Genomic DNA, 22,868 nt, shown 5'->3' with positions numbered 1-22,868 from the left:
AAATGACGCCGATCGGGGGAAAATAACGACGCGAATTCAAATACGGTAGTTCAAAAGACTGTTTTGAATTTCGATTAATTGCGGGACGTAGTAGCCGCGTATTGGTTACCAACACCTACATTCTCAATCACGCGCAACTTCTGTTGTCGCTAATTATCGTTCATTGTCAGTCGCTGATAATTACGATTAAAACCGTCTCTTTCATTAGTAGCGAAATATGCTTGTTTAGTTGGATCAATAAGTACCACGGTAAATTTGCACTTTTCCGTAATTACAATTCACTCGTGTGAAGCCAGGCGACAATTTTTATCCCATGGCAAACTAGAATTTGCAAACAGGACCAAGATTCTGCAAATATTTTCACGCTGCTTTCGGCATTATTTTGTATCGATGTATTCGAGTAAAGTTAAGTTCAGTTCACTGATCGAAACAAACGAGCGTTCGTGCAAACGATATTTCCGGGATTTCTAAATAGTTAAATTTTTCGTGATGTTTGTCGTTGATTCTTGGTAATTGCTAGCGACGATCTTGCAAAATTTTAAGTCTACGTTTTCTTCTTTCGGGAACGCGCAAACGTTCATTTTCCTATCCACTCGTTTGTGGTTCGATGGTGGTCGAAATGACACGAAAGATAAATAGAGCCGCGAAAACGTTACCAAAGAAAAAAATGCGAAAATTCTGGCCGACGAAGATCGTTGCATTGATTGTCTCGGCTATTCAAGATCTTCGCGAGACAAAGGGATCAACGCCTAGCAAAATTATTGGCTATATCAGTTATGGTTCTAACGTGGACGATGGGAAGGTTAAGCGACAAGTGAGTTTATAATCGGAGATATAATAAAAATGATATATTATAGTAACCGATATAAAAACTGTAATATATTAACCGTGCTATCGAAAAGAATCGAACCGTTATATTACGCGTTTTTTTTTTATTATTTCTGCTTGAATCGGGTTTGTTTAAATAATACGTTACTCGCTGACCGAACATTGTACTACGGAGAGTTACGATCGCCTGTAATGTTTCATACGTATAATATTTTATATTATACTTTCAAGTTAAACGAGAAAGTTCGAGTTCCTGCGATATAGATTTTCATTTAACTCGTTCAACGATGTTTCATACCCACCCTTGATTTACGTTTGCTTAATTAAAGGTAAAATCAGTCTTGAAAAGAGGTTTAAAATACGGTATACTAAGAAGGTACCGAGGGCACTATTTCCTTCCTACCTGCGACGAATTAGACCGTGCAAATCGTATCGCCTTGAGATTTGCTAAATTACCGTTGCCCTCTGCATATTCCACGAAATCGAACGTGCTATTTCCCGGTAAAATCGCACCAATGGCAAGTCAGAGAAAGACGGGCAAGTCTACCGCAAAATTGCGAAGAACGAAACGACTTGGGAAACCTCGTCCAATATTAATCTCTCCTACCACTAGTTTAACGAACGCAGTTTGCAACGCTGACGAATTATGAACAATGGGTCGAAATATTTACTAGAAAATTAAAGGAGAGCGTTGTTTGTCCGTTACCATAACGAAAAATCTGCGATGTTAATAATTGTATCGTTCTATCGTAACCATTTTTTCACGGATCAATAGTTGTAAAAATTGTTGAATAATTGAAATATATTGGATGGAATTTTGCTCGTATAAATAACTCGATAAGCGTCTGAATTTTTTCGTATTTTGTTAATTAGTTGTTTCATATAGTATCTGTATTGGAAAAGCCACAGTACAATAAGTTTTAATAAATCTTTGAATTTAATATGCTGATAATAGATTTGAAAATAGTAATATTATCTGTCTAAAATTTATTTGAAATTGTAACCGCGGTAACATTTTTACAACGTTGTCCGTTACCTACTCATTAAAAAATGTTGGTTTAATTATATTGCAAATTGAATGCTTGCTACTGTAATGAAAACTTGTACATCACAGATCTCATTAAAAGTATTGAAACGAAACTGCAATAGAATGTGCGTTGTTTTGAATGTATTAAATGCGTAATTGGAAAAATAAATTACTATATGAAAAACGTAATCTCTAATTGTCGTCTTTTTATCAATCGATGGTATTATCGATCGATATTGATATCGATCGATATCTTCTTTCAGGTATATACGTGAAAGCTCATTTAACTCTCAACTAGTAAACTATTAATATGTTTCCCTAACTAATATAAACACAACAATTTGAATTTGCAAACAAAGCCGTTACCACAAGTATCATTTGTTGCCTGACACGCATTCTCGCAGTATACAAAGTTAACCACTTGCCGCGCACGTCCGAATGTTTTTGTTCCAAAATTGCCAACGACGTGTTATAAATATATCAGAACAAATTTTACAAAGTGCATGTATTGCTAATTATTATTAAAAACGTGGAAAGGTGTCTGCTAGTAACTACTAGTTATTTACTAGTCTTACAACCATGCAAATGGGGTATTTTTCAAGGAATATGTCACCCGCAAAGAAGTTAAAAAAAATCCACAAAGAATGCAAGACAGTCAGATACCTGGGCATGACCTTGGACAGGAGACTAACCTTAAAAAACCACTTTACAGACAAAACGAAGCACCTAAAGGACAAACTCAAAAAATTCTATTGGCTCACTGACCGACGCTCCAAACTAAACACACAGAATATAATTATCCTCTATAAGACCGTAATAAAACCTGTCTGGACCTACGGAATCCAACTATGGGCAACAGCAAGTAATTCCAACATTGAAATACTTTAACGCTTCCAATCGAAAACTCTAGGATCCATTATAGATGCACCCTGGTATGTCACCAACGAACTAATACATCGCGACCTCAAGATACCAACAGCCAAAGAGGAAATAGCAAAATATAGCGACAGATATAGCAAAAGAGTCAACAAACATCGAAACCCCCTAATTACTGGACTACTTGATACGTCGGACCAGATCCGCAGGCTGAAGAGACACTACCCGCTAGACCTAAACGCTAGATTCAATTAGTTATCTAAATTAATTAATATTTACTTATTTATAATACATACTTATAAATTATACTTATCTATAATAAGTATTAACGTATTATAAATAATTAGCCCCATGTCATTGCGCCATGCCAGAAAAAATTACTGAAAATTCTCAACGCGAGAATTGATTGTAAATTTTAATAAATAAAAAGAAAAAAAGAATGCAAGGAATGACTTGCAGCGTTACATCCAGAATGCCTCGAAATATACCATGTTACGTCGGGCGACACTCTACTTAGACCAGGCCACGCATCGCGGGCAAGATGGGAACCAGATGTCCGCTCATCCTTACTGCGTAATCTCAATAGTCTCAAAGACACATCATAACACATCTCAAGAACTTGCTAGCTAAGGTCCTTCAGACCGAACGAACATTTCTTTATTGAATCGTTTCTAAAGCTTATTGTTACTACGGGAAAGTTAGTTTTCTCAGATATGATGCTTCCCACTAGCAACTCTTTCCCCCCGGGGCGGTTAGCACCCTTTCTCAACCCAACCAACCTAGAAAATGAACCAACTGACAGGCAAATCTTCCCCTCACTCATAGTCAACATGTCATTATCGGGCTTCTATACTTAAATCAACCACTTAACTTGTACATACGCGTCAGTGTAATTATCATACCTTCTTTACAAAGTTGTTGGAATAAACATTAAGTTATACCTGTTAATTCAGTGTAATCTCAATTGAACCACCGCTATTATCCTAACCGAAATAGGGGATCGATCATTTCGTGGCGTCGATTATCTAATCGTAACGGGAATTTACGACTCCCGTTGACGTGCTTTCTCGCGATCGCGTCTCTCCGCGAGTGGTCGAAACATACCATATTGTACAAAATTATTAATAAACAAAATTAGCATTCGTATCTGTGCATAATTTTCTGTGGAAGACTCTACCGAGTAAACAATCAAACTCAGGCAAACAATAACTGATAATAGCAAAAAAAAAAGCGCGTTGCAAAAATCAAAAAGAAAGATCACCCCGTTCGATCACGCAGCGATGTACTTTACAGAGGGGAAATCTCCCTGTTCGGTCGGCTAAGTGTTAAGTAACGCTTCACGACAAGTTACAGTGTAGCGTTCTGGCACGCGCACCTGTAACTTCTTTGCGAAAGCAAGTGGTTAAATGCAGTGCAAACGTAGCGTGAACGCATCATAATAAAATTATTTCGTAGTAATTACGAAGTAAAATTCGAAATTAGGGGACATCTTATCGAGAACAAGAGAATAGACATGGAAGTTGAAGAAAGACCAGCCATTTAAAAGATTTCATTGTTGGAAAGATTTCGATGCTTTAGGAGACTAAGTAAAGTGGCTAGCGATCCTAGATAGAAATAGAGAACGCCGATGAAACGGATGAATCGTTTTCTATTACGATATATCGATCGGGCACGTCCCGGTTGGTCCGCGTTTCTTTTGCTTCTTCGTTCGGCACGCGGTCGGAGAATTAAGCGAAATGAGGAACGAGCATTTTTCGTAGATTGCATCGAGCGCGGAGGCGGTGGCGGTCGACCGGTTGTGCGCCATTTATAAAACTTTCGAGCGCGTTATCCGACCCGATAAACTTAATAGCTTCCCAAATTTACGAGATTTGGCATAACGTTGGGGAAAATTTCGGACCGCTGCGTTGGCGCGACTGTATTCTTAACTCGCTATACTCCAATTTGCGTATTTTCTTATTCGAACAACTTTATGTAGGTGCTATCACGCGGACGAACTCTTAACGATAGGTATACCGTGTTTGTAAAATAAGAAAATTAATTACTAAAAGGTTAGTAAATAAGAAATAATACGAAATTCACTACTACTACTTTAGAAATCTTATATTCTCTCCTCGGTGCGTGATCTCTAAGAGTTATTTTAAGTTTAAAAACTTTTAATTTTAATTTTATACAATTTTTTTTTATTATAATTTAACCGGAAGCAATGGTTATTTAACGTAAACTAAATGCAGTAATGTCATATAACTAAAACAACTTAAATGGATGGTCTACAACTCAACTCACAATTTACAATGAATAACTTGGTAACTTAAAAATTGCTACTTACAGCGATATAATCACTCGTGTACAGCTAGTACTCGTGCAGTTATTCTCAGAAATTATCGTTAATGCAATGCCCACGATACTGTCCACAATACTCTCTTCACTACTGTTTATCACACTACTTTCAATACTATTTGCAAGATTCTCTACAGCACTGGTCACTATTGCTTCACCTATGAGACTGTCTCAAAGACTCTTCACCACTGTAAGGGCTACCTTACTTATATACCTTGTTACCCCCAGCATGTACACGAATTTGGTTGGCTCATTGCTAGGTACGCCTTCTTTACTTACCCTTTCTATTGAAAGACAGGTATAAGGCCCATTGGTGCCTCCCACCTTTCAGTACATCCCTTCATACCGGGTTTTCCAGTAATTTTCCCCCAAACTACGTTATAGTGTGTAGGTCAGTAGTAGAACATGTAATAAATGGTAACAGTCATGTTTTAATGAATTTATCTCATCCCCCCCCCTCATTTATCCCCGTGGTACTCAAGCGAGATTTCGCGCGATTCACTTATTTTTTGCGATTATCAATTATTTCATATTGTTTCTTCGCATTGCTAAATAATTGTTCTATGTTGTTACGTTCCGGGACCTACTATGAATCATAATCCATCCCTCAGTCAACATGGTGACTATCCATATAAACGTGCTTATTCGGATCTGCAACAATTCTAAAAAATTTAATAAAGAAATAATTTCGATCTCGGATATGGACCATGTTACGGCGGTTCTCAGAAATTTGGTCGATCTGGCTGCCAAAAAAATAGCAAAAAGTTATTAACGATAAAGGGAAATTATTTCTATCATTGAACTGTTTTCGTTCTTTTTAAATGAAACTTTGATTATACCCAAAAGTCGGAAAAAATTGCACACCTGCAAATGAAACAAAGCTAGCATTGAACAAATACTTCCCATATGTCATACATTTAAGCCTTGTTATACACTTAAGACGATCCTTGTTACATCAACGCTTTCAGCACTTTCATTGCTTCGTACCTACAATACATAGGAATTTTCCCCGATACTACACAATTTAAATAAATGAATCATATTTCAACATATCTATACATTTTACCGAAGATCGAAATCAAAGTTTTATCATGTATAAATACTTTCTTAACCACTGTAATTAATTTTATAGTAGAGGGAATATTAAAGTATTTAATTTAGCGTTGTTCACGGTCCTTTCCATTAAATTCGATTATATATTCTTTTATTATTTTAATTCAATTCAAATATATACAGGGTGGTTGGTAACTGGTAGTACAAGCGGAAAGGGGGTGATTCTACGCGAAAAAAGAAGTCGAAAATATAGAAAAAAGATTTTTTAATTTTTTTTTTTTTAATTTTTCCATCGAGACAACGATCTACAGTGAGATCCGTTATAACGAGACGTGATGAAGTGCACGCCTACCGAGCGAAAATTCAAAGTACATTTTCTCAAAAACAAAGCCTTAAACGAAAAATTTTTATTCTATATTTCAGACTTCTTTTTCTGCGTAGAATCACCCCTTTTCCACTTGTACCACCAGTTACCAACCACTCTGTATATTTTACAGACAATAGATAATACAAAGCTTGTTACAGTGCAAATTGTAGCGTTGAGATGAATTTAATTTTGTAGTCATACGGTTTTATTTCGCAGAATATAACGGCTATTTAGTATGTGAGAAACGGTTTTCCAATAATATCCAGCTGAAGTATGTAAGTGAATATTTCTCTGATAATTATATCACTTTCATTACTGTACCATTAGGCTAGTACAATTCTTGATTTCATATAGTCGTCGCTATTGTTCGGGATTTGGAGTGGCCGTCCGTAACTCGGACAGCACCTCACTTATTTTTGGCAAAATTCGAATTTCCATTAACTTATTATAAATAATTAGCCATGTCGCTGCGCCACGCCAGAAAAAATTGCTGAATATTCTCAATGCGAGAATTGATTGTAAATTTTTATAAATAAATAAAAAAAAAGAAATCCAAATTTCCTACCTAGCAAGTTGCAAACTTTACAATGGGGACTGCGTCGGCAGATAAATTTGGGTAAGCACTAGAGTACACATCTGGTATGAATTAGTGACGTCTCAGAATATACCTCCACAAGGGTACGCAATTAGAAGGATACACAATTACAACAAGATTAGAAAGGTTTTCATCCCATAAAGACCATTGAAATAAAGGAAACCCGGGGCCGCTTTCTAACCTATGACTTTTCATGAAACATGCATACGATATATTCTTCGATACTTACTTATAGTTTGCTTTCTTTCTTTTTTTTTCTAAGAAATATTTATAGTCTGTCCCGCCTACCACGGGCGGTCAATTTGACCGCTCGATAAAATATTTTGCAATAAATAAATGCAATCAACACAAAGAAAAGGCTATGTCAAGGTCAGATGATAAACAAAATCAGTAATAACAAATAACTGTTACGTCTATAACCTTGTCTTAAACCATCCCTCGATGAAGATAACCACCAGGTGTCAAAACTCAGGCTCATAATAGTCCATAAATAAAATTTAGCATCTTTTACTGTCAATTGCTAAGAACATTCTAAAATTCGAGAAGTTTCTTAGGGTCGTTGCCCATTCCGATGAAACAAAAGAAAAGCGGGTTTTTCCCACGGTCAACGGCACCTTCGAGTAATTGCACCTTCGAGTAACCGTTAGTGGACGGCCAGCACCTATCAATATTTTCATATAATTGTCGCCGTCACAGACCATATTCTTGCTTGCTATCGTCCTTTCCATTAGAATATATCTCATTTTGTTAGTAAAAAAAAAAGAAAATAAAGTTTATAATATTTTTAACGATATGTCAGGTGCGACAGCATATGCTAAACAGCATATAATAAAAGGACAAGCAAAGACGGTATTTTATCTTATCATTGATCACCGTATAAGGAATCATATGATAAAATATACGGAAGAAAAAGCATTTAGAATATCGGGGACTAAGTGGAAACTAGATACAACAAAATTATATCCAGATTGCCTGACCTACCATAAACACCTGGTCGGGGAGCTAGGCGGCCCTGCACGGCAGCCCCGGGGTGGGGCGTGATGTGCGGTGGCCGTTGGTAAGTACGACGCTACCCTGCGTCCCCCCACAACTCGAGGGGCGTCCCTCGCCCCCCACGAAGGACGCCCCTCGGGTTGTGGGGGGACGCAGGGTAGCCTCGTACTTACCGACGGCCACCGCACATCCACTTAGGGTGTCCATGAGGATTTCGCCATGTAAGAAAAAAAAAAAAAAGAAAGATGCAATAAAATTAGATGCATTTATTGCTCTGCTATATGTCCGCGGTGCATATGAGGCAAAGAATTTAGATGTCTCATATTTGTGAAATAAAATTTGGGGTGCTGCATTTTTTTAAAAGCAACGAGCAGGAATGATTTTGCTGGAATTACGAGGTTTATACGATTTGATAAGAAGAGCGAAAAACGCGAACGTTTACGAACCAATAAATTCGCAATGGTATCTACAGTATGGAATTTATAGAGAGGCAATTTATAGAGAATTCACAAAATTGTTGTAAACCTGGTGCATACGTTATTGTTATATCGATAACCTGACTGATGGTCACCTAGTTGAGAATTCGCAACAGCTATCGATATTGGAATTTCAAAGTTGTTCGTAAAGTAATTCGTAAAAATATGAAAATAAAAATGAAATATTTTAAACGATTCCTAAAATAATCAGTCAATGGTCCCTCTTCAAACTGTTTTACCTATCAATTGAAAGAACGTTATAAATTTAGATAGAGCGTGTTTTAATTGAGAAAAACGTTACATTATACAAACTGAAGACGAGTGCTATAACAACATTGTTCTTTTATTAAACCGCGTTAACGGAAGGCTGCCTTTAATTATGAAATTCAACGTTGAAGCGTATACTTTCACGGAATAGAGGATCAAGTTACACTTTCGGTTCAACATGGCGATACCAAACGCAGCATTGAAATTTCAAAGAGTAGCAACTGAGTTTTTTTTTACAAGAGAACGAGTTGCAATAAAATTTCAAAGACTCGTAGAGAACATTTGAGCGCCGAAGTAAAATTAAATATCGTACCTGTTGGAATACAACGATATTAATCGCATACAGATGAGGTGATTGATCGAACGGATCTTTCCCTTCGTTGCGCAGCGATATCCCTACTAGCGTGCGTTCGTGAGATGTACCGCTGCGGCTAGCACGTGCACGCTCTTTCGAGAATTCGTACGAGACGGCGTAACGCTTTGTATCGAGAAGCTGCTAGAATCTTCCGTGGCATGTGACGTCACACAGACATTTACGCAGGTCACACTTTTTACTGCATAGGGAGTGGGTGTTAGGTCAAAATCTTTTCAAGGACCATGGGTCACTAAGTCCAGTCAGTCTGAGAATAACTAGCCAACTGTCTATATTCCACAACACACTTATATTTCCTGTAATAATTGTTTAATAAATATCGCATAATATTATTTCAACACAAACATTGCGTCTTCCGCAGATTATTAATCTTAATTTCGAGATTAAATTTTAACAGTACCTATAGATATGTACAGCGCGCTGTAACGACCGAAGGAAAGCTTAAAGAATGAAAATGGGCCAAAACGCTGTAATTTTACAAAGTTGAATTGTAAATGAAAAGGGGAACGAATGTATAATATAATCATAAGCATCAATTTTAAACTTTCTTCTATCCGCCACTGCATGTATAATGTATATGCATATGTATGTATGTATGATATCGTAACTGTGCGATACGAAACAGAAGAGTTACTACTGATATCCTGTAATTAAAATTTTACCAAAATAAATAATTTCTTTATTTGTTGCAAGATGAAACGGTTCTGAGCAAACTCCGAATATGACAAAGAAAAATATTTCGTGTCTTATGCTTGGTATAATTTCACTCTAAATATCTTTCATCGTCCGGATGTTCCTTTTACTCAGAAATTGAGTTCGCGGTCAAGCTAAATCGATAAGCATCGCTGTAAATGTTTCTGTTTTTCTTCGCACGTTAAAAGGGCTTGAGGGAATATCTTGCATCCGCCATTTCGAGAGAATAATGCTGGTATTTTTCATCAGTTCTTCAGAGACAGACTATTCTCAAGTGCAAAATTTCCATTTTTCTCTTTTTTCTCCTGAAACGAATTAAAATATCTATTCTCTCGACAGCAAAAATGATACGCGTTAAGAAAATCGATAGACTATCACGCTTTTAATTTTTCCACAAGCTAACGAATTCGATTTTGCAATAGCTTCGGTGATTTTTGTTCCTTCGTCTGTATCATTATCCGCAAATAACGCGAAAGCAGCGACAAAGTAAAATTCAGTCGCGACATTATTGAAATTATCCGAGGGAACAGAAAAATAAATTCAACGACATCCGGGGACGTACGAAAGAAGAAGAGGCGACGAGATGCGCTGTATTTTGGTTAAACCCGTAGCTACTTCTACGTTCTATTTAGACTTGGAGCGTTCCTGTCGAATAAAATCCGTACATGTCAAAAGCAGGAAATACTTGGGAGAATTTTCGTGCTCGCTCTCGAAAGGATATTGCATGCGGAAAATGACCAATGGTGGTACGAACACGCCGCTATGACTGCTAGTTGCAGAGGACTGTGGGGTATCAGACGGGCGAAGTGAATAGCATTAGTGTGAACTCCAGGGCGCTCGGTGGTTCCGCAACTGCAATTGCGTGGCTCGTATCGATCGATGTAATTCTGACTCATCTAGCTTTTGTTCCGGCAAGAAGACTATTGTGCCGGCTTTTCTCCGCCTCTTAATTCGATTTTCTCTCTTACGATAGTTTTACCGAAATATCTACGGTCATGTTTTATCAGTCGTCTTTTGGCGGTATTCGTCAAAAATTCTTGTAGATCAACATAAAAAAAAGTGGTAAATCATACAAATACATTACCGATCTCGCTATCGAAACAATATAATGGAAAACTTTGAAGAAATTGGCTAGTAGTCTTGAGAAGAGATTAAAGGAAACGCGTCGTTGGGGTTCTCGTTACGAGATTCGAATGTAGCAACTCTTTGAGATACCGGTTTAGTCTGTGAAATACGTCACATTCCGATTGCTAATAAAGATACAATATATCAAATGAAAATTTCGCACGATTGCTTAACGCGTTGAACGGCGAATCATTTTCACGTGATTTTCGATTCGAGCTATGCAGGCCATGAATAGCCAACCGTATTGTTCGTTTTATACGTATTAATTATGCATCGACCGATTGTATTCTCAAGCATCTCCGGGTCAAGTTTTGTTTTACGCGGAATGATTAGAGCGGCGTAGAGGAAAAGTGCAGCGTACGCGGCATTCAACGTGTCAAATGGGAAGTAAATATCGCAATTAAACGGAAAGAAATGCATACGCTAGGAATAAGCGGAGATTCCGAATAATCAATCGATAGCTTGCCGGCATTAAAGACGTCGCTATTAATCGCGAGATTCCTTTGAACGACGTAATTCAGTGTTTCAAATTAATAAATGCTGGAACAGAGTTCGTGGAGTTTCTAACAGCGTTGCAGAGTTCTCACAGATGCAACAATATGGTTCACGCTAAGTAATGGAATTCTAACTGGCTGGGAACGCGTTGCGCCCCAAAGACGGTTGTCTTGCATTTCATAAAAGCCATATCTCCGAAGTAGGAACGCGTGTTTGTCTGTGGATTTTGGTTGCTCAGAAAGTCCACCCGCGGTAAATATCGATAAATATCGTTGCATAAGAATTTATTTTTCGCTTTAATAAAGCATGTTCACGCGATTATGCAACGTGTTATAAACATCAATGAAAAGATCTTAAGTTCGCAAATTCTGTTTTAATAGAAAAGAGAATTTTCGCGTTCCCTCTGTCTGCATTTAAATGCAAAGTCCGGCGCTAATTGCTCCACGTTTAAATGCAAAACTGCATTAGACGCGTGGAAGGATGAAAACTCTTTCCCATCTAATAATCCATTTGCTTCTTAATATTGTTTCGATGATAACAATGCAAACATAGGCTGTTCAAAATCGAGCTGTGCTATCGAATACTTATACATATTTCAAAGACGATTTTCTTCATTTTCCGATATTAATTGAGAAAGTGTAATCGGGTCGATTATAAAATACAAAATGTATGACGTGGGTGTGTTTACGATGCGTTAATTAGTGCTATATGAGCAACGCGATTAAGCTTTAATTCGTCTTTTGTTTACGTACACAGAGGAGCGATCGCGTACTGCATCGAATGGTTCATAGGGAGCTCTCACAATGGAATAGAATGGGATAGTGATCGCATTATTGTCGTAATTGTGTCTGATCAAAAGCTATTGCTCTGATTTCAAGTAATTCTATAATTTATCTCGTTGATCGGTACGACTTTCCTTGGTACGAACGTGAATCAGGTATTAATTTATTCATTTCTTCGTAAAACGACAATATTTTCTATAGCGCGTAACTATGTACGTATTATAATATTTGATGCTTACGTGAAACTAATTCAGTTGCGTAAAACGCTTTGATAGACCTTTCCAAGATATTCAAGCCCAGTTTTAATCTTGAAACGTTTGCCTCGAGGATTGCCAATTTACTCGGTCAAATTATATTTTCAATTATCTTTTTTATTTAATTTTTTACCTTCTTTGGTTAAACAAATTGCTTGCTTTCAGCAAAACGAGAAAGAAGAAAATTAAACGAAATACGAAGCAGATAACCGTGACTTCCTACAATCGCATCTTTATTTAAACGAATTCCGTTGTTTCGGAATCTTGTCTCGAAACTTATCCAGAAGCTCATCCCTCTATTTACTGAAACTACGTAATTTCAGTGAACATAAATAGATATTCCCTTTCTTAGCAAATTCAATATTGTCTACAACAAAACCCAACTTCTCATACTAAATTCCTTTATTCTAGCTGACAATCGCGTTAACAAAACGGACGTGAAGTTAAGATTTATTACTATATATATATAACAAGAAAAGTTGTACTTATCAACATGAGAACAAGACGCATGGAAATATACTTTCTGCCTGATAAAAGTGTGTAATTGCAAAAACACTGGCTCACGCGGTTTCTTGAATCACGAAACCTTTCTCATCTCTCGCTCTCTCTCTCTCTCTCTCTCTCTCTTTCTCTTTCTGCTTCTCGGAACTTATTTTTTAATTAAGGATTTAATTAACGTTGTAATTTTACGATGCATCTCTCGAGAGAATTATTCGGAACGTAATTGTGGAAAGTGAGGCGAGTATTTTCGCGTCCAAGACCTTGGTCCATAGGTTCGAGGGAGGAAGTTCATCGTGATTCATTAAACGCGAGAATATGCGTTGCGCTTCGCGAAGTAAAAATTGCGCGGCAAGGAAATTGCATAGAGAAAACCGAGTCACGTTTTCTTCGAAGACGTAGCGGCATAGTAAACTACGGAACTTTATTGACAACTTAATCGCATCGGTTGTTAATAGTTTTCGTTTCCCGAAACTTCTCAAAAATTCCAAACTTTTAACAACATTTTACGTCTAGCGAACCATCGTCTTAAGCTAAGAAAACGAAAACTAAGTGCAATCGATCTTTTATTTCCATCTTTTCAATGTTCAATGGTATTTCGAAACGATGTCTTTGTTTGTAGACACGTATTAAGCGAAAGTATTGAACCGTGAATGCTTTTAACGTTCAAGGTGGACGTACATTATCAATACAGAGTAATATTATGTTTAGTTCATTTATTTGTACTGTTTAATATTCATTAAGAAAAGAAGACACTGAATCAGCGTATGGATAGCATTACATGGGGTAAATCCGCTTTCTTGTCTAACATTTTTCTTTTATTTATTTATTTACATCTTACAATTTGTCCAGTAGAACATTTGGTAAAATATTATAGCTTAGTGATATAGTAATATAACATGTGGATGGCTACCTCCAGTGGGATACCATCTTCGACTGTTTAACATTTGTACAGTCTTAGGGACCATAAATATGAAATGACTAAGTTTTAGGATGGGACTGCAATAAAGGTAAGGAAACAATTGGGTTTACGTAGAGGATTACGGGAGGTAACTAACGGTACAAATCCGAGTATTTTTCTATAGAAACAAATACGCGCAGATGTTCGATTTTCCTGCGTACAACAAATTAGTTTCGCAATATTCACGTATAGATGAAACGAGGTGTTCACAAATCAATGTGGTTGATTGCATTTTTTGAAACTTTTACAATTTTTGTACCAAGCATTTTTTACTGAAGCTTATGTTACATAATTACATCGATTTTCGTTGCGTTTTATTTTGTGGAGTCAAATTGGAGTGATTTGGAAAATAACCGACTCGAACAATTAACTAATCAAATAATATAGATAAATAAATAACGAAATTGAACGCCGAAATGCGGATATAGAATAAAATCTCGACGAATGAAATACAATTAATTAAGAACTTTGTTGCCACTGGTAAATTAAAAATATCGACCGCATGTTACGTTTCATTTAGTTTTCCACGGTTGATACGTGATATCTCTGCAAAATAAAAAAAGATTCCAGTGTATCATTACATGTAATACCTTCCGCTATTTTCTGCCTTCCTTCCGCTCTCCCACTTTTATTTTTCTTCTTTTTTTTTTATATGTTTTTTAATAACATCATAATAACGACGACACGTAAACGCAGTCTCGTGTCTAACGGCGAACGCTTTTTGTTGTATACTCAAAGGCCGTTCTTCCATTGCAGTGTTCGTACGTGTAATGACATTCCAGAATGTAATTTACGGCCGTGTGCGGCTTGCAAGCCCGGCATTTTTGCTTTTTGCGCTTCGTGTCAGAACTGTTCGCGTTTCATAGTTTTAAAGGTCGGATGCAAAAATATTTTTCGTTAGTTATTTCTTTAGGGTGCGTTTGTGTGTGTATTTGTCTGTACATACTGGTTTCGAAGTACACAGAATGCAAAGGAAGAAATAAAGGAGAGGAGGAAAAGAGGAGACCGCTTTGAAGCAGGGTTGTTCTAAACGTAACGAGACGGGCGAATAAAATTAATTATCTTTTTTATTTATACTCGACACTGTTCATTCTCTTTAATTAACAATTTCATTGCTACGGAATATACAGTCGGCGAAACAAGCGTCATCGCTTAATGGAATATACGAAACGAAATGCGCGCTTTTTGGCAGAAATCTATTAGAAACACGGTTGCATAATGCATCGCTGCTTTATTTCTCTGGTGGCTGAGTGTACATTGCCACGGTTACATATGTAAAAATGTATATAATGTGCGCTCCTACATTGGCATGCACCATGCCACTATGTGCCGTTTTATTATACGGTCTACGCATACCGGATACATGCTAGCCGAAGATGGAAATTTTCTGTTATCCACAAAGACTAGACTAGACTGGCCGTGGTTCACGGTGTCTCGCTAGATAACGAAATTTCCCTCTGTATTTCATATCAGAAATATATTTATATAGGTCTGTCTTTTAGCAGGATTTCAATATCTTTGAACTATCAAACTTTATGGTTGATTCATGCAAAAAAAGATCTCTCCATTGTAGTAATTCTTTCAGAGGTTTCTGATGTCATTGCTTTATTCTTCGCCTAGTGTATTATATTTTATTTCAGCATCGTTTCGAAACTGTTGACATATTTTTTTTTTTTTTTTTTTTTTTTTGTAGAAAGGAATTACTTTCGTAAATATAAAAAAAAAAATTTCTACGTCTGGTGATTCATGCGCAGCGAACGACGTGTCTTCAAAGAAAAACCATTGACAATTTTAGTATTTCTGGCACGGATACGCAGCTGGCTATGAAAATTTCAAGATCTTAGTTCATCAGGCGGTAAGCTTATTTAAGGAACACGCATTTCGTAGTCAAAAATCCAGCGTTCCAGCGTGAAAAGCGCAAGCCATGGTTGGTTGCTAATTCGAATTTCCTTTCTCATTCTGGCTGGGCAGCGGGTACTTTGTACGCAACAACACTCGTTACCTCTCTGCGCTCGTATTTCGTCCTTCTTCGACCTGCATCCTTCTCTTTCATTCCCACGCAAGCCGCTAAAATTAAAGCGCTCTGGTGTAATGAAGTTAAGGTTTCGGCACATTCCTCCATTTTGCCTTCACCGTTGCCGCGGAATGAACAAGAAACCAGCTAGAAGAACCTGGATAAAGAAACGGGAAATTGTAGGCAAAAGACAGAGTTAACTTTAGGATAGCGTTTATATCCCGCCGACTGGAAGCGGGATATCCTCCTCGAAGCGGTACATTCGTCAAGTTGTGGTCACCTAACCGTGTTACCTCGTCTCGTCCGCCACTGTTAGCTTTGCCAATTTGCTATTTTTCTTTTTTCTTTTGATTGCCACGCGAATATACAGACTGGGAATTTTGATGAATTTGCAGCAAATTTGAAAACGCAAAATCCACATAATATAAAAAAATATCTAGGTAAAAATATCTAGTAATATACTTGTATAATACTTGGTAGACGAAACGGTACACCAACAGTATCCCAGTATTCCACCGTGGTTCTACCATTTTAATTATATTCTGAAAAATAAAAATTTGCATAAAAATACGCGTTCTACTTCTATACGTTTTACCCTGGCAGCCGCAATAGTTTGAAATACGCTATACCGTAACATTTCATTTTTGCAAGATATTCTATTTGCGTGCTTTTTTCCCCCGTCGATATTACCTAAGTTATTCACGTTGTTGAAAATTTGTTACTCCAAGAAATTTATTTTAATCATCCTAAAAACTGTAGTAACGTGGACTATCGATGGCCACCGTAATAGTTAACGTTGTTAAACGATGGAGGACGAGGTCGAGGGGAAAATTCTTCGTACAGGTTGATCATAAAATGTGTTCAGATAACCGACAGAAACGAAGACTGTAAGGCTCTTAAAGTTTTTAAAGACTGACGTTCATTTTCGCGTTATAAATGGCCCTTTTAATGCTTCACATTTTTCTACGGATTCTCCGATTTTCAGTCAACTACTTACTAAACAATCTAGAACAAAAATATTAGAAAACCTTCTTAAACTCTATTATGTTTCACTGTGAATTTCTATTTCCGTTTCGTTAAAATTTCCTTAGTAATATTCGTTTATTTTTACATAGAAACAAACTTCGCGAATTCAAGGCACATATTTGAAAGAAACAACCGATAAAAATACACGAAAGAAATCGGGGTTACAGGTAAAACCATAAAGAAATATACAGTTAGGGTTCTTAGAGGAAGCCGTACTACGGCAGGTTAGTAATGTATAGTTAAGCGTCGGTACGAACACAGAATGACTCCGACCACTTTCTAAATTCTCTTAAGCCGGGTAAGTGAAAAAGGGGAAGACCGAAGAAGTACTTTCGTGATTTGTTAATACCCACTGGATTTTATGGTGGATTTAGCAGAGAATGTTTCTTAGTGATTTATGTTCGATTGTGCACCACGAAGTTACTGCATTTCTTGCGCCGTCCTACTACATGTAACGAAATAAAATGCTTTTAATGATCAGTGCAAGTACATTTAAGGAAGTGTACTCATCGACCGTTCATCTATCCGTTTGGTCGACTTCCTATTTAAAAATTCGTTCGCAGGTAACGAGTTCGTTGAGTCGAGATGGAAGCCACTCGGATAAATTTTGTTCGATTGAATTTCAATTCTTTACTTGATTTAAGCCATTTCTACAATTCCAAATTCGTTGGCTGCGATTGATCGATTCATTCGCTCGTAAAATTTGGGAACATACGGGTAACGATGAATGCTACCGAGCCAGATCGCAGAAATATTTGAAAAAGATAAAGAGATGCGCGTGATCGGTTTCCCGCAGAATATTCGGTTCGCTAGCCAAGAGCGAACGCAACGGAGAGACGAACGTCTCGACAAAAACAGGAATAATTGCCACGTGACATGAGATACCGATGTCAGTCGGAAGTGGGGTAGTTTTCCGGAAGAGTTGAAATGCGGTGAACGGTGACGCGAACGAAAGCAGAAATCGAAAATATAAACCGGGTTCCATAAGTCAGGCTGGCGGACGTGGTCGACGCGGTACGTCGATGCATTACATAGCGCGTCCCGTAAAAAGGATCGATGCTGCGGCTGCCTCTCAAGGGGTTGTAGTTAGTGGCGTAATTTTGCCGGAAACGGGTGCGTCGTTTCCCGCGGCGAATCACATTTGTCAACCGGTTGTTTTCGTTGCTCCATTTTTCGCAGAGTCCAGCCTACTCTACTCTACTCCACTCTACTCTACTGTACTCTACTCTACTCTACTCTACTCTACTCTACTCTACTCTACTCTACTCTACTCTACTCTACTCTACTCTACTCTACTCTACTCTACTCTACTCTACTCTATTCTCCTCTGGTATGACCCAGTGTGCTCAGCTCTACTGAGCTCTGGTTTTGGTCTGCCAGCTCGCTTTGCCTCGCTCCGTACCGATTCATTGCGCTCGTCTTGAAAAGGCAGCTGACCTGGCCTTTCTTTCTTTCTGTCGGAGGGATATAATAATTCTACATTTTGCCGGCGCGTCGACGTCGCCGCGAGGAATAAAACATCGGCAGCAGCAGCCGACCAACCAAATCGACTTTCCGATCTCGCTCATCTATCCAAGGGGAGATCGATTGGCTGCATTTCGGCCGCGGGCAGAAAACCACGCGAAACTCGCTGCCATTAAATAAACACTGACTGCTTTATGCGGCACTGATCACTTTTTCCCCGGGCCAACCCAGCCCGGGATAAATTTACGTTCGTTCGTGAATCGGTCGCACAGCCGTACCATTTCGCGAACACCAGATTTTAACCGTTGATTTATTCGATTCTCATTTGAACAGCCGCTGCTGCTCTCGCTAGGTGTGCACGAAGTTAAAGGTAACCCGGCCCAACTTACCAAACGTATTGCACGAACGTTTAACTGCTGAACGCTTTGACGAATGTTCGATACGTGCGCGAAAGTGATCGCTATGCCTGAAATCTCCGGCCAGAACGCAGCTTTACACGCAGAACGCTGGTGAAATTTCGGAACGATCGCTGGAAGAGCGATTCCTTTCGCACAAATAAATCAGCAATTGCGAAATACTCCTTTTTCTTCGAGCGAGTATTTGTTTTTTTTCTTTTTCTTTTTTTTTCTTTTTGGAGTGGAAACGTTGTCGAAAGACCGACTTGGATATCGTATTTTCTTCCGATTCTTTTTATATATTGTTGCTTTATTCTTTTTACAGTTGCTTCTTTTTAATTACTTGGTTCTATAATATCGTTGTTGCTTGAAATACATTTCCAGGCTATACCTTTGTCCCACTGTAATTTTTTTCCTCGTGAAAATTCAATTAAGCAAGCATGTTAATTTTTAATTATGTCGTCATCAAAAATTCTTCCATTTAATAATTGGATACGAGTTAATTCGCCTGCCCCTATTTCGCACCTTCTTTCATTGTCGAAATAATCGACGTTGCCACGTTTCGTATTTTAATATGTAAATTTGAATTTGTAATTTAAATTAACTTAAAATTAACTTGACACCGGTGGAACTGAAGTTACTCTTATGGACACATTATTTGAAAATTATTCATCCGATTGAGATGAACTTTTTGTCACGAATAAAGCATACGATGTATATTAACGAAGCGGTAAAATTATATGAATATCTTCTGGCAGAATGTGCGATGAAATAAATAAAACGAGTAGCAGTGTTAATAAAATTTCGCTTAGGTGTTCGAACGCTACGTAAAAATACTTTTAACTATCGCTTCAGTGAAAATCATAATTTCACGATTTAGTTAGAAACCAGGAAAAAGTTGTGCAACTTGATAAATGTTTCATACGCGTGCATTATTTATCATGGACTATTTAATTTTTCATCGAGTATTTAAAGCTCGGAGAAAAGAGATTTTTGTCAATACTCGAATCTACCATTATTGTTAATATTATATACAACTATTTACCTATTCGATTTATTTCATCCAACATTGGAAGTTGAGGGAAAATGTTTCAGCGTGAAACTGCTTGTAACGTTATAATTATATTTACCTAAGAAAATGAAATATCTCGCTAGTTAAAAATTGGCTTATTACAGATATTATGTCAAATATTTTTTTAAGTAATTGGCAATTTCTTATTAAAAAGCAAACTATTCGAATATAGGCAGTTCTTCATAAATAAAGAGGAGCAAATTGAAGGAAAATTTTTCTATAAAGGTATGTTATACGAGACGTCTGAATTGAAACCGAGTTGTATGCGAGTCTTTCGAGCAGAAATTTAAAACTACTTTGCTGAAATATTCTCTCTGCCACGATAGCCTTGTAACGCGTGATAAAGGTAGATCTCCTCGTTAAAGTATGAAAGGCCACGATCCTTTCATGACACAAAATTGTTCTGTTCGCTAACAGATGAAAGGTAATTCAGAAGATTCGTGTTTTCGCGCGTTTTCTTTCTTTTTTTTTTCTTTCTCTCTCTTTCTCTATACGAACGTGACAGTGATAACTGTCACGAGCGCACGGTTATTCGATGCACGAAACGGTTACAAGATATCGCACGGACGGCTCTTGTTAATCCAATATGTACATTTACGACATAAATCAGACAAGCCAGCAAGCGGGTGATATTTTCTTCGATAGTGAAAAATGAAACACACTCCGTAAATGAGATATCGAACAAAGCTGCAGCAGAAAGCAGAAATGCCGCGAAAACGCTGACAGAGATTCATGACTGCGTTGAAAAGAACGAACAATTAGTCGGCTACGTTCCGCGATAAAATATCTGTTGGCAACTGATACGTTTTCTACCAATTAATTCGCGAATTTTGGATTATTTATCATGCCGTGTTCTAGCTTTCAAGCACCAACTATAAATTTCACTGCGGCTAGGCTGTATTTCCATAAAAGTGATTAACATTTTCAAGCTAACGCAACACGACGTGCCATCGTTATCGAATATCATCTCGGTCGCATATATCACTTCTCCAAAATCCACCCGTTTACGACGAAACATTGATTTCTTCTAGTAAACATATAAGTCGAAAATAACCTTCCACTTTGACGTATCCGTAGTACGTATTTATCAAATTTTTAATCAATAATTTATTTAGCGAGCGAGTAATTTTTTCCATTTCCGTAAAAACTATCGATCATGTTCTACTTAAACTGTTATCTTTCGTGTCACCTAAATATCAAGAGGATTCGATGCCGTTTCGCCAGATCATCAGGAACTCGAAAACTTTTCCAACGGACCGAACAAAAATAATTAGCCGTTAATGAACGAGTTCTTCTAGTCGTGATTCTCGTTTGACTCGGTCTGATTCTCGTTCTCAAAGGAATTTCGAATGTTTCATGCTGTCGAACAAATTGCGATCAAAGGTTTGCCAATCCGCTTTTGTAAGTGTTTTCACAGATCTGTTTGACGGTTAACTTTTACTTATATCATGCATTTGATTATCGTGATTTGCATGTTTATCAATGCACGATGTTTATTCAGCTCTTTTTTAAAGTGTGAGCGTAAAAAATCCATCACCCTCTACCTGTTATACGGCGTAATTTCCTTGCAGCATTTTCACAAGCAACTTAACCACAACTTTATTAACTATCTTGTTATGACGTTTTGCATTAAAAAGTTGATCCATTTCCCATGGCGCGGATAAAGCTTCCTCTTACAAACTTCCTACTTGTTTACGGTTAGAATAAAAAAGTTTAAGATTCTATTAATACAAGCTTAAGAACGTGTTGATATGATTTGCGGAAGAACGAAACACTCGCACGCTTCGTTCGCGTATTTTAACGAAGACACGAGCAACAAGAGTAAACATTTAATTCTCAGTATCGATTCGTTCGGTCTGCATTGAAAATTTCAATGATATTCGACGCTTTTTGGTTTAACCGATTTATCTTCTCTTACATAAATGTAGCTAGCCACGCACGATAGTATCGCACATCATTGTCTCTATTTTACACGTGCAAATAAAATAAAACAAAGTAGGTCGACCTATATTCCGTCCGGCTGAATTATTCGAAACAGTTTACAGGCACGGGTTTAACATACTTCGCGTCGCAAACATTTACACGAAATAAATAAAAGCCATGGAAATCTATCGATATACAGTGTGCCCGAAGTTTTCTTCTGACCCGACAGTTCGTTATTATTTCGTATTTTTATCGTAAATTTTTAACGAAGCGTTTGTTCATAGAATATGCTAGTACCATTTGGCAGAAAAAACTGGAACACGCTGTATGATTTATAGCGATTTTTGCAGATTTAAATAACTTAAAGAATATTAAACGATTTAAAAATTTGCAATCAACGTTTTATTCTATTATCCTTGAGGCGAGAATTTGAGCAGGATTACCCAGAATTCTGTAAATTTAATCAGTAGGATAGTTTCTTTCGTCGATATTTCACCGTCACTTTTCCATTAGACGAGAATATAGAATTTTCGATAAGCGATGATCGGTTACGAATACGATAAAAAGGTGTAAAAAGGTATGAATCTACTTGACAAGGAAAGTGCTAGCGGATTAGACGTCGAGAGTATTGTACAGATTAATTACGAAGCCATTGGAGAACAAGTTTCGATAGATCATGCTGTATAATTAATCGTTCTTGCTCTGAAAAGACGAGACGAGATTCTTGAAAGTAACGATTCCTCTGTTCTACGTTAATTACACAGCATTCATTAGTTAAATGGGAATTTGGTTCATTGTTTTCTTATCACTTTGAACGGTTCGCCTCTGCTGCAAACCGGAATGATTTTCAATTCTTTTGGACTCGATCGACTGTCTGGATTGCTATTTGCTTTCCATTAAAGGAAAATTCACTTTTCATGGTAGTCTACGTGATTTCTCGTAATAAAATAGATTAAAAATATACACGTTTC

The 22,868-nt window shown here is 37.4% G+C and overlaps 2 protein-coding genes across 9 annotated transcripts in view; both read left to right on the top strand.

Annotated features, from left to right (window-relative positions):
* The window catches only part of LOC117205919 (TWiK family of potassium channels protein 7-like), a 290,132-nt gene that overhangs the window by 70,370 nt on the left and 196,894 nt on the right, over positions 1-22,868 (top strand). The gene's annotated exons all lie outside the window — the stretch shown is intronic.
* LOC117205921 lies at positions 452-1,999 on the top strand. Its single transcript, XM_033444773.1, has 2 exons — positions 452-814; positions 1,158-1,999. The coding sequence occupies exons 1-2, from the start codon at positions 608-610 to the stop codon at positions 1,476-1,478; spliced, it is 528 nt and encodes a 175-aa protein (XP_033300664.1). The 5' UTR covers positions 452-607; the 3' UTR covers positions 1,479-1,999.

The sequence above is a fragment of the Bombus bifarius genome, unplaced genomic scaffold (assembly GCF_011952205.1).
Source record: "Bombus bifarius isolate JDL3187 unplaced genomic scaffold, Bbif_JDL3187 scf7180000007996, whole genome shotgun sequence".
NCBI classification, from domain to species: Eukaryota; Metazoa; Arthropoda; class Insecta; order Hymenoptera; family Apidae; genus Bombus; species Bombus bifarius.
The sequence above is the reverse complement of the archived record's forward strand: the minus strand, read 5'-3'. Positions and strand labels throughout refer to the sequence as shown.

Bases quoted from the DNA above. Each gene is read 5' to 3' on its own strand.
- LOC117205921 (XM_033444773.1), top strand. From the start codon at position 608: ATGGTGGTCGAAATGACACGAAAGATAAATAGAGCCGCGAAAACGTTA. The intron at 815-1,157 runs GTGAGTTTATAA...GCTTAATTAAAG, and splicing joins ATGGGAAGGTTAAGCGACAA to GTAAAATCAGTCTTGAAAAG.